The sequence below is a fragment of the Lathyrus oleraceus genome, chromosome 4, assembly GCF_024323335.1.
Source record: "Lathyrus oleraceus cultivar Zhongwan6 chromosome 4, CAAS_Psat_ZW6_1.0, whole genome shotgun sequence".
Classification (NCBI taxonomy): Eukaryota; Viridiplantae; Streptophyta; class Magnoliopsida; order Fabales; family Fabaceae; genus Lathyrus; species Lathyrus oleraceus.
Genome location: NC_066582.1, coordinates 24,561,294 through 24,574,778, shown reverse-complemented (window position 1 = coordinate 24,574,778; position 13,485 = coordinate 24,561,294). Strand labels below are relative to the sequence as shown.

Sequence of the window (13,485 nt, the reverse complement as noted above, 5' to 3'; positions counted from 1 at the left end):
TAAATACTTGGACGAACAAACTTCTTCTCAAGCAGATCTTCTAGTTGCTTATTTAATTCACTCAACTCTAAAATAGACATTCTATAAGGAGTCATTGAACACCAGACTAGTACCAGGTAGTAAGTCTATAGAAAACTCCACTTCACGCTCTAGCGGAAAACTACTAATTTATTCAGGAAACACTTCAAAACTTCACACTCACTACTACAAATAACATATCTAACACCGACCGCGAAATGTATTTAACCTCGGCTACACATGCGAGGTAACGAAGGGCGACATGAAAAACAATCACTTGTCACCTCAGTGTTTCTAAAATCGAGGTTAGAAATTAAAAGGTTATGTGTTCGATCCCCATAAACTGCATATTTTTTATTTTCTAAATTTTGTTGCATGCGTCATATACCTCTCGGTTGTATTTAAAGACCGGGGTAATAAGTTATTCATTTACCTCAGTTTTAAATAATAATCAAGGGATAAAATCTCATTTTTTCCCCGTATAATTTTCACTGACCTGTACAATTTTGCTTATATCATTTCACTACGCCAAATAAGGGAAAAGAGGGCGCTTTTTTTGGCCTATAACAGCGCTTTAAAGCGCCCTCTAATCTGACGCTGGCATAGGTAAAGACAGCGTTTTTTTTCCTGGTGAAAGCGCTCTCTAAAGTGGCTCTTTAAGCCCTTTAAGGGCCACTTTAGAGGGCGCTTTTTAAAGAAAGCTCCCTTTAAAGTGGAAACTTTTAAGGGTTTAGAGGGCGCTTTTACTGGAAAGCGCCCTCTAAAGTGGAAACTTTTAAGGGTTTAGAGGACGCTTTTACTGGAAAGCGCCCTCTAAAGTGGAAATTTAAAGGGTTTAGAGGGCGCTTATTTTGGAAAGCGCCCTCTAAAGTGGGTGGTTATTTAATTTTTTTTTTAAAAAGCGCTATATTTTTTTATTTATTTTAGACAACCTGTATATTGAAGCAGTACACCTAAAACTGTATAATTTGAAGCCCTTTTTCACACATTGCATTCAACAAGCCTTATATACAACAATCCATACATATACAACAATCCACTGATATATAATCGTTTAACTTCTAAAGATTCTAAATATACAACCAATTCATAACTTAAAAAGAAATAAAACTAAGTAGCAAAAGCATCTCTGAGATGTATGTTTTTTTTGCTAGCCGCAGTCTTCTTAGCAACAACCTCTTTTTGTTCAATATCAATAGCATGAACCTAAAATATCATAAAATTAGTTAGGTGAAGTATAAGATCAAGAATTAACATTTTCTATGCATAAATATCATATAATTGTGTTTATACCTTTTTTTTTGATGCAACTGACTCGATTTGCTGTAATAAAAGCCATTTTACCTGTAATAAAGAAAACAATTAAAATCATTTGACCTGTACCTTTTTCACTAAGTTCTCTTTCTTTTCTTGGTTGGAATATGTTCTACATGTCTCTTAACAACACGGACGGTTGGATTGATCCAAATACCCTCATTATGATCATTTCTAATATATGAATCATTTGATATAATATTCTCATCTTGATCATTTCTGGTAAACGATTCAATCTCAACATCAATATCACCTTGATCTCCAGTGTTTTCATCAATTACTTTGTTGGAAAAAAGAACTATAGACCATTTCGTACTTTTCGGATCATTGACATAGAACACTTGTCTAGCTTGAGAGGCTAGAATAAAAGACTCATCTTTGTATCCCACCCTATTAAGATCCACTTGCAAAAATCCTGACTTATCCATTCGAATGCCGTTATTATTTTCAACCCACTTGCAACCAAATATAGGAATCTGAAACTTCTCATAATCAAACACCCAAATACGCTCGATAACACCAAAATACGACAGATTTGCAAATTTGGGGTTTAAGTCCTTCACACTTGATATGTGCATTGCTTCATCTACCACGGTGACACCATTATTCTGCATAGTACTTTTATCATCTTGTTCTTTGGTATAAAATGTGTATCCATTAATCGCGTATGCGCTATAAGAAAAAACATGGAAACTTGGACCATATGCTAAGCATCTCAACCTTTCTGTTATTGAAGCGGGATCTGAATAATACTTTGAGTAAATATGATCCTTAAACCAAGGTATAAAACATCGATTGTGCTCTCGTACTATCCAATTTTCATTTCTATTAGGATTTAAACCTCGGAGAACATCCTTGTGAATTTCAACATACGGCTCAACCTCATTCTCATTGTGCAGAACATACAAATGCACTTGATCCCGTTCGACCCTTGATACTGCCACGATTTTATTTCCAATTAGATTTTATCCTTCTTTCTTTTCGACAAGCTGAGACTTGGGGAGTCCGATTGACTGAACATTAGACAAATATTCAGTACAAAACTCAATCGCTTCTTCAACAATGTATCTTTCAACCATACAACCTTCTGGTCGACTTCGGTTCTTCACGTACCCTTTTAATATTTTCATATAACGTTCAACAGGGTACATCCATCTCATATAAGCTGGTCCACACAATTGTGTCTCTTTCATAAGATGAACAACTAGATGTACCATTATGTCAAAAAATGATGGAGGAAAAAACATTTCAAGCTCACACAAAGTAATAACGATTTCTTTTTGCAACATTGGTAAGATCGCAGGATCGATCACCTTACTGCAAATTGACTTGAAGAAAGAACACAACTTAGTTATAGAGCTTCTTACTTTTTCTGGAAGAATAGAACGTATACCTGACCTCTTCTTCCACCCACTTTTGACAAGTGTGTGGGCAAAAGGCTTGCCAAACTGAGTATCCAAATCTTTCACCTTTTCAAAAATTTGATCACCCGTCAATATAGGTGGAGCTCTGCCTTGTTCTGTCTCTCCATTGAACGCCTTTCTCCATCCACGGTAGTGATGATTTGAATTTAAGAATATCCGATGACCGAGAAAGACATTCTTCTGACCAAACTCCAAGCGCTTCCAATCTGTTTTATCTTCACAAATAGGACACACACATTGACTTTTTATGCTATACCCTGATAGATTTCCGTATGCTGAAAATCATTAATTGTGCCAAACAACATCGCCCTCAAGTTGAAACTTTCTTTCCTATATCCATCATAAACCTCCACACCGGTCTCCCACAAAATCTTTAAATCTTCGATTAAGGGCTTCAAGTACACGTCTATGTCATTCCCTGGTTGTTTAGGTCCAGAAATCAACATAGACAACATCATGTACTTACGCTTCATACATAGCCATGGAGGTAGGTTATAAATCATAATAATCACAGGCCATGTACTGTGTGAGATACTCTGGATACCGTGTGGGTTCATTCCATCAGTAGATAATGCCAAGCGAAGGTTTCTTGATTCTTCTCCAAATTCAGGATAATCATTATCAATTTTCAACCACTGTGGTGAATCTGCCGGATGTCGATACTTTCCATCTATAATTCTTTCATCTGCATGCCAGGTCAAGTGTCTTGAATCGGTTTCACTATGAAACATGCGTCTAAATCTCGGAATAATAGGAAAATACCACAAGACTTTTGCTGGAGACAACTTGTTCTTATATCGCGAGACACCGCATTTAGGACACTCATTTAACGATGCATACTCATTTCGAAACAAAACGCAATCGTTTGGACATGCATGTATCTTATCATAGCTCATGCCAATAGAGCACAACATCTTTTTGGTCTCATATGTTCGATTGGGAAGAACATTATCCTCAGGAAGCATATCTTTCAAAAGGGCTAATAACCCTGTGAAACTTTTATCCGACCATCCATTGCCCGCCTTTAAGTTTTACAACTTTAATACCGCAGACAATCTTGTGAATTTAGTGCAACCATCATACAAAGGTTTCTCTGCATCACTTACCAACCTCTCAAACATTTCGGGACAATCCTTAAGATCTCCTTCAAGTGCTTCTGCAATCTCTTCAACTCGATCACAATCGTATGTATTTGCGCCACTATAGTTTGAGGCATAGGTCGTACTATCCCCCGGTTCAACATTCTCGTTACTTTTCTCACCATGCAAGTTTCAACATGTATAACTTCGATCAATTCCATGCCTCATTAGATGCGATGTCAACTGAACTGCGTCAACCCGTTTCCCATAACAACAACCCAAGCAAGGACATATCATTCTACTGGGGTCTTCGGCGTGCGCAACGACAAACTTAACGAATTCTGATACCCCATTCTCGTACTCTCTCGACAATCGATTGGAAGACATCCATGTATTATCCATTACTAATTAGAATAAACAAAAAACAATTTCAGAAGAGAAACCAAAAATGGGATGAGACAAAACAATTTCGCTTTATTGAGTTAGTCTCTGTGCAGGGCATTCATGTCTCCAACAACAACCCAAAACCAAAACAATTTTGGTTTATTGAGTTAGTTTCTCAACATTTTCAGATATCTCTGACTTCAATAGCATGAGAATGTATGAACCATGCATTAAGCATTAGTGGTATGCACTAATTTGTAGCATAGTTATATATCATCATATAGTTTTTACAAAAGATAAATATTGACTAGAAAATATATATGTAGAATTGTATAATGGTCTAACTGAAAGCTAACAGAAGAATAGTCGACTCTAATTTACTCTATCAAATAACATCCATACCTAAACTTCTTAAGTTACTAGCTACGCTATGTATGCTAGAATAAATACACTCATAAGCTGCATAGTGTACCTTTGATTGGTAGAAGGTGTTTTAGATATTGCTGCCTCCTTTTTCTACATCGAGAAACAAATGGAACAGTTGGTGAAATTTAACCCATAATGCCTAGTCTCCATTGCTAGCTATGCAACACAATAATTATTGTTGAGAATACTCAATAAATGTATGAACCAAGAAAAATGAAACCAAAAGTGAACAATAGCGAACGTCAGAAGAGAAACCAAGTAATATGAAGATTAGAAAAATACCTATGGTGTCAAAATCGAACAGCTAACAACGAATTAATAGAAGGAGAAAACGTCGTAGATCTAACAGAGGTGGAAGGAGAACGCCTTAGAAGTAGCGAAAATCGTAGCAGTGAGAACCCTAACGTGAAAAAGAACGAAAATAACAGAGAGTGAAATAACAAAACGCGCAGTATGTTATAATTTTAATGTTTACTAAAGGGAACCTTAGAGGGCGCTTGTGGAAAAAAAGCGCCCTCTAAAGGGGGCCTAAGAGGGCGCTTATGAAAGCGCTCTCTAAGGCTTTCCAAAAGCGCTTTATAAACTGGAAATGCACATGGACTTATAGAGCGCTTTTTTAAAAGCGCCCTCTAAGGGTAACCTTAGAGGGCGCTTTCTAAAAAGCGCCCTGTATTGTTGTCCCTCTATCTCCTCCTTATTTTTTCGCTTCATCTTAGAGGGCGCTTTATTACAAAAGCGCCCTCTAAAGTGCGCTGTCTATTCCAGTTGTTCGCTCCTTATTTTTTCGCTTCACTTTAGAGTGTGCTTTTGTAATAAAGTGCCCTCTAAGGTGCGCTGTCTATTCCAGTTTTTGGCGTAGTGTTTTCACTATAATGTATCATATCATTATAAATTTATTAACCAATAAATATGAGATTTGCATTATTTTAAATCTTAGTTTCACCTTCTTGTATCATTTTTTACACAGAAACTACAAAATATGCGACATAATTGGAATATATCATATCATTTAAACCAAGGTTAGAAATTTACATTGTTCTAATCATCAGAACAGAATACCCACATTTACATATTTGCACAAAACAAATTAAGGAAAGTTACATATTTACAACCAAGAAAAAACTATTGTTTTAGAGAATCATAACAAGATAAAAAGACTCTGACCCAACGTGATCGAATGTCTCCCTCAAAGACATCCCAACTAGACCAGCAAACAGGAATCTCAAATCCACATCCTCTTTGGCTTTAAGAAACTTCATTGACTTATCAAAAAAGTTGGTAAACACTTAGTTTAACTCCAACCAATTTATTCCAAGAATAACATCAACTTGTTCCAACGAAAGAAAAACTGTGTTCATCCTTAGTAAACACGCCACTGACTCATTTCTAGCAAAAATATAGCTTTCCCCCTCATAAGGAAGCGAACAACGAGAGCACCTGACCGTCTTCCCTCAAGATCACACCATTTTACTAACCGACACCATCCTCGAATCTGACATCTCTTCGGGTTCATGAAAAACACAACATTCTCAAAATAAATGAACTAGCCAAAACCGCACTATCGCTTGCAGCAACATAAGGTATACGCTCTGTACATTTGGAACATCTAAGAAAAGAAGACGCTTCTCCTCCACTTGTTTCATTTCCAACCTACAAATAAAAAACAAAACAAATATCGACAATATTCACACACATGTCACATCCTTCTATACACCATTCTTAACCCCTAGTATAATTATCAGTATTTTAATTAAAATCTCTACCACCATATATCGTTGCATTGCAGTTATTGTATGTTTTTATCGATAGTTTCTTGTTCTTGGATTTGGTTAGTGTTACAGAGTGATGATTCTACTCATTTGTACCACTGTCGCTTGATGAAATTGTGCTAAATTATGTATGACTTGCTTTGGTGATTCTACAAATGACTTATTTCATGTGTTTAAAAATATGTATGCTTAGTTGTATACCTATTTTGTAGTACTTTATGGTTGTTTCTAGATCAGCATAGCAACAATCTAGTATTATATGATATCTTAACTTGGTTATGTTTCTTAATTCACCTTTATTCATCTTCCACTTTGAAGCACTGTCATCATCCATGGTGTGTACACTTTGGATAGAAACCTACTTGTCTTTTGAAACTATTTTTTGATATAAAATTGATTTTTAAAAAAACCTATTTAAAACTCATTTTTTCTATAAAATCGGTTTTTTTTAAAGAAAATAAAAATTGATTTTGAGAGAAATCGATTAAAATTGATTTTAAAAAATAAAATAAAAAATTGATTTTGAGAGCAACCGATTTAAAATTGGTTTTAAAAAAATTGATTTTTATTATTATAAAAAATCGATTTAAAACTGAACAAATTATATATATAATTTGATTTATGATCCATGTATCTGCCTTATTAGAAGTAATAAAGTAGTTTGCTAGTATCTAGTAACTGAAAAACAGATAAATTTGATGAATAATAATAATATTCCAAACACACATTATCTAACTGAACACAAATTTTGTCGGGTATAGTTAAGGATTCCGAAAATATTGTTATGTGTGACGGTCCCATCCGATTCCGTTGCAACGTAACAAGAATAATTAATAGCATATGCGAGAAAGATAAAAGAATATGCGAAAATAAATACCGTTACGAGAATGTGCCACGTGTCACTCTTATTCGCATTTTGAAACCATTCATCCTTCGCCACAATAACACTCTGTCTTCTCTTTCCCCATACCGCTTCATCCCCATCATCATCTTCTTCTTCCGATTTAATTCAATTATTCTTCATTAGAAATCAGAAACCCTAGTTCTTTCCTCTATATTTGGATCCGTATTTATTATTCGTTTATGGTTAATTTCCATAACGTGATTGTTTATTTATTATTTTTTGTGATGTTAACGTGATTGATTCAATCACTGTGTTTATTTGTTTCTTTCTTCCTGATTTGTCTGAAACTTTGGGAGTTTTATATGATGTGATGTGTAATAAAGGGTTTCAATGCTTGAGCGAGTCTGAGACTGTAATTGATTTTCGACAAAACTTTATTATCATGGATAGTCCCACGGCCGTTCGATCTCCGGCCACCACGGCTGGTTCGGGTTCCGGTTCCAACGAGGATGGTCGTCGTGTTAAATTTTTGTGTAGCTTTCTAGGTAGTATAATGCCTCGTCCGCAAGACGGGAAGTTGCGTTATGTTGGTGGTGAGACGAGGATTGTGAGTGTTTCGAGAGAGGTTAGCTTTGAGGAGTTGATGGGGAAGATGAGGGAGTTGTATGAAGGTGTTGCTGTGTTGAAGTATCAACAGCCTGATGAGGATCTTGATGCACTTGTGTCTGTTGTTAATGATGATGATGTGGTTAATATGATGGAGGAGTATGATAAGTTGGGTTCTGGAGATGGGTTTACTAGGCTTAGGATTTTCTTGTTTTCGCAATCGGAGCAAGATGGTTCGGCGCATTTTATTGATGGGGATGATTCGGAGAGGAGGTATGTGGATGCGTTGAATAGTTTGAATGATGCTTCTGAGCTTAGGAGGTTGCAACAAATGGAGTTTCCTATGATTGGAACAATTGAGGATATTCATGTGGGCGATCAGTTTGGGAATCCGATGGGTTTGGAAAATGGGATTCATAGCCAGAGAAGTGGGGAGCTAGGCATGTCGCCGTATAATTTGCATCATATACCGATTCAGCATCAGCAACCTATGGGACAGAGGTATAATGAAATTGATGCTCAGTGGAATCCTGGTTATTACTCTCCCAGGCATCATGGTCTTAGTCATCATGACTCTAGATCATCATTGGTTGATTATCCATCTTCTCCATCTGCAACGAGATACCGTGTGCCGTTTCCTGATATGCCAGATAAGGGAATCGATAGAGTGTCTGAAGACTATGCTCGGCATCACGGAAATCATCACCATCCTTTGTATGAGAATCAACCTCAGTATCCTGAGAATGTTGTGTGGCTGCCAACTGGAGCAGCACATGGTGATAAGTCTGGTTTTCAAGGCAACGTTCTTCATAGTTCCCATGGCCATGATGGTAATAATATATGTGAGCACTGTCGAATGAATTTTCAGAGAGCTCAACCTCATTTGGAGCATCCTAATATGCTTCCACCTGTATCCGTTCCATGTCCAGAATGCCACTCTAGCAGGGAAGCTCTCGCTGTGAATGTTGATGCCAAGTTACCACCTTCTATGTATCCCAATGATATTCAGAATCATGAGAGGGCTTGTGGTTTGCAGCATCAGGGTTCTGGAAGAGTGTCTGATCATTATGTTGGTGATGTTCCGATCATTAATTTCCCTCCTGGACATGGTAGTTTGATTGACGGGCATGCTCTTCCTTCCAGTCATGTTCACCAACAGGTTGGACCTGAATTGGGGGTTGAACTGTTCCCTGACCAAACCATGGCTGCTATGCCACATCTAAAAATTCCTTCATTGGAAGAATCTAGTGCGCAGTATGGAAATGTACCGTCTACTTATGGAGTAGATAATAATTACGCCATGCCTCGTGGACATGCACCTGGTTATACTCTTTGGACAAATGGTCCAACTCCAGTTCATATTGGACCACCATACGAGGCAACGACTCTACATCAGCCAGTTGATGGTGTGACAAATGCCGGACTGTTCAGAGGAGAGGGAAGACCAGGTTTTTTCATTGGAACGGATAGTCAAAGTCTTTGGGTTGATTCGTCACAGAAATTTTCTGGTCATGATGGGTCCGCCATCCCAGAATACCCTTATGCAAATGCTCCGAAGTTAAATCCAATTCCCACCGGTCAGGAAATTCAACACCCAATTATTCTAGATGCCACCATTCATCCCCCACAAGACGGAAATGCTGGTACTTGCGTGGAACCTGTGCAGCTGCAAAAATCTTCTCTTAATATCATTCACAATAACGAGGTTTTAATAAATGATGCTCATTTGACTGAAGTGATGGGTTTGCAATCTGTAAGTTTGCTTGGAGAAGGAAACAAGTCAAAATGTGAAGATAAGGTTGAAAACTTTAATGTGCAAAGGGTATCTTCTCGAGATCAAAATCAAATTGTTGAAGATGTATCCAACGCTGCTGCTGTTATTGTTGAGTCTAATAATTCATCCTTGAAACCTTCATCAGAGTTTGGATTTGTCGAGAAACTGGTTGATAAGGACTGTTCTGATCCCGGAGATTCTCAGCATTTAGTTGATCAATTCAATATCTTGCCTGAGTTAATTGCTTCTGTTAAAAAGGCTGCATTGGAATGTCATGATGAGGTGAAACCCACAGGTGAAGAGCATGCCGATTGTCAGATGAACAATTCAAATACCAGAGAAGAAACAGAAAAAGAAGTTGAGCCAGTGGTGAGAAATTGAAATGATTTTGTTTTCTTATTTCAAAAGTAAAATGTGATTTTTTTTTTCCTTTCGGAGAACAGTGTTGTCTCAGATTGACTTATATGTTATTTGTGTTTATTCGTCATGTAGAATGCTCTTGGTGATTTAGAATTAGACACTGAAAATGACCATGTAGATACTTCTAAAATTGAGCCTACAAAAGCTGAGGCAGAAGCAATTGCTAGGGGATTGCAGGTTTTCATCCCATCTTTCTCAAAACTATTATGTTCATATCACTTTTTGTTTGAGGTCTTTATTTTCCCACATGACTTTGGTTTGATGGGTGGCTGATAATTTCTTTCAGACTATTAGAAATGATGATCTGGAGGAGATCCGCGAGCTAGGTTCTGGAACTTATGGGGCTGTTTATCATGGGAAATGGAAAGGTTCTGATGTTGCCATTAAGAGAATAAAAGCCAGTTGTTTTGCTGGAAGACCATCTGAAAGAGCAAGATTGGTAATATTTGTATCTGATAGTTTTTCCTATTGTTTTAGTAATTGTTATTTAAACTCTCTAGTGATTTCATTTTGGTTGCTGTCCCAGATTGCAGATTTCTGGAAGGAGGCATTGATGCTTAGTTCATTGCATCATCCTAATGTTGTCTCCTTTTATGGTATTGTTCGTGATGGCCCTGACGGGTCTTTAGCAACAGTAACAGAGTTCATGGTTAATGGATCTCTGAAACAGTTCTTGCATAAGAAGGACAGGTAATGCAACACATGCGTGAGTTTACATTTCATCAATATTTTAAAATATTTTCAAGCACTGGAGTATGTATCTGAGAATTTTGTGGACTGGTGATTTATGATTTATGTTTTTTTTCTTTGAGGAATTTAACAGAACGATAGATCGTCGGAAGAGGCTCATTATAGCCATGGATGCTGCATTTGGGATGGAGTATTTGCATGGAAAGAACATTGTGCATTTTGATTTGAAATGTGAGAATCTATTAGTCAATATGAGAGATCCACAAAGGCCGGTCTGCAAGGTACTGTTACAATAAAATAATTCATTATATAATTAGATAGTCATTGAATTCGTATCAATAACACAATGCTTGCTCACATTTATTTAGTTTTTATTTACGTTAAGTTAATATTATATATAGTACTTTGTATTAAATATACATAACATTTGTACAAATACACGCATGCTAGCAGAGTTTAAGACAATGTCTGTGTGTTTATTCAGATTGGTGATTTGGGTCTATCAAAGGTTAAACAACACACACTAGTGTCTGGAGGGGTACGAGGAACTTTGCCATGGATGGCACCCGAGCTTCTTAGTGGGAAAAGCAATATGGTGTCAGAGAAGGTATTCTTGGCATAGCTGTCTGAATTTGCGTCACTAATATCCCTTTCATCTTTTCAGTTGATCACCTCACATCTATTATCTGCTTGTGCTGTAGATTGATGTTTACTCGTTCGGGATAGTCATGTGGGAGTTACTCACCGGCGATGAACCTTATGCTGATATGCATTGTGCTTCAATAATAGGTGAGAACCAAGTAACAAACTAAATACACAGAGCAGTTTGTTTTGTTGCGTGTTTTGAGTTTTCTTCCTTTTTCAACCACAAAGTGATTCTACTGTATATTCTTATTAAAAATGTGTGTGCAAGAGGATTGATATTATTTTCTTGTAGTTCAAGAGTTATGAAACATTGACATGGACACGATACTAACACGTCGTGTCACTGATAATAAATTAAGAAAGTGGAATATTTGAATGTAATCAAACCACATGTATCGGACACCAGACATGGGCTACAAAGATCAGAAGAGCATGATACATATCAATGTTAACTATTGTCTTTGTTTTGTAGGAGGAATTGTGAACAACTCTTTACGTCCTCAAATCCCGACATGGTGCGATCCCGAGTGGAAGTCTCTAATGGAAAGCTCCTGGGCTTCTGATCCTGTAGATAGACCGTCATTTTCAGAAATTTCCAAGAAGCTGAGGACTATGGCTGCTTCAGTGAATGTGAAATAGTCAATTAATCTTGAAACACTCAAACGCCCTTCTTACATTTTATGTAGCCTAGAATTGGTAATTGAAGGGAAATAAGGCGAAGCGGGGTTCTTCCTGTTCAAGGTGCCAACAAAGCTTAGCTTTAAAAGGGGAAAAATATATTTAAAGGAGTATTCAACAACCTTATGCAAGCTTGTATTGTAATATCATATTCTTCCTTGGTTTAGTCTAAACAGTCTTTTATATTCTTGCCTTTAATGGTATTTACCTTAGCACAGTTAAATGCACTATAGCATGGATTTTCTCCGGTAGCGGCATGGTGGGAATATCAGTCTGTCACACTGTAAGTGATTTTATTTATATGTTGTTTCAAATTACAGGCTCAATATTTTTCTTTTAGTGATGAAAGGTAAATTCTGATTGTTCTATGCTGTTTTGCGCGCCTACAGTTTTACACGTGATAATCAACTGAGGAGGAACCATGCTATCTGGAGGGATGTATATAATTAACCAACATGTCTCATGTGCTTCTTATGGAGAGGATAATAATGAATTATGTTTTCCATTTGCAGATGGAACACATTCATTTTGTCATCAACATTTTATTGAATTGCTTCAATATATTTATATGATATATATTTTCAATCATATGAATCTGCATACTCAATGATGTGTTCTGTCTCTTGAAGCTGTATAAAATATATGTTTTTTTTATATTAAGACTTGAGTATGCTACTACTTAATTTGAGGTTTTTCTCTCTAAATCTAAAGGTTCTTAGCTATTTTGTGTTTGATAGAGAAAGAAAATAACACAAACGTGTGCTAGTTTGTTGCTTGTGTACATGCCTTGAAAGTCTGTTTATTGGATCATTGAATATCCCATGAGAAGTTTGTAGAATCAATTAATCTATGAAGTTTGCAGGATCAATTAATCTATGTTTGGGTGGGTGCTTATAAATTTGATTTTGGATGAATATGATTTTAATTTACACCTTTATACTTATTTTTACAAAAAATTTAAATATACATTTGAAGTTTGAAGATTGAAGAACTCATTTACTCCCTCCCTTTTTCAGTAAAACAAACCCTCCACAGTAACAAAGAATAGCTGACGACACTCTTCAATATATTTCCTCCAGCTGTTTATTGCTTACTTTTAGTGAAAAATAAAAATTATAATTTTTTTCTTATTAAAATATGATTAAAGTTTATGTTGTCTCAATTAAATATTTACTGACACAACAAAATATAATAATTAATTCAAAAGTTACTATATCATGTCTCTCTAATTTAGATAAGCATCTTGAATTTGTGTTTGACTAGAAATTAAATATAAAAATAATTTTATTCTAATGATAGTTATTTTTATGTATATATAATATAATATATATTGTATTAAATTAAATTATTTATTATAAATAATAAGACTATTTACTAGTGTCTATCGATTTTTCTAAAATTTATTTAAGTTTCT

General features: G+C 36.1%; 1 protein-coding gene across 1 annotated transcript; it reads left to right on the top strand.

Annotated features, from left to right (window-relative positions):
• Positions 1-7,269: 7,269 nt before the first annotated feature.
• Positions 7,270-12,659, top strand: LOC127138531 (uncharacterized). Its single transcript, XM_051065000.1, has 9 exons — positions 7,270-10,007; positions 10,131-10,235; positions 10,345-10,497; positions 10,585-10,748; positions 10,882-11,029; positions 11,233-11,355; positions 11,450-11,537; positions 11,866-12,354; positions 12,461-12,659. The coding sequence occupies exons 1-8, from the start codon at positions 7,629-7,631 to the stop codon at positions 12,030-12,032; spliced, it is 3,327 nt and encodes a 1,108-aa protein (XP_050920957.1). The 5' UTR covers positions 7,270-7,628; the 3' UTR covers positions 12,033-12,354; positions 12,461-12,659.
• The last annotated feature ends 826 nt before the right edge of the window (positions 12,660-13,485 follow it).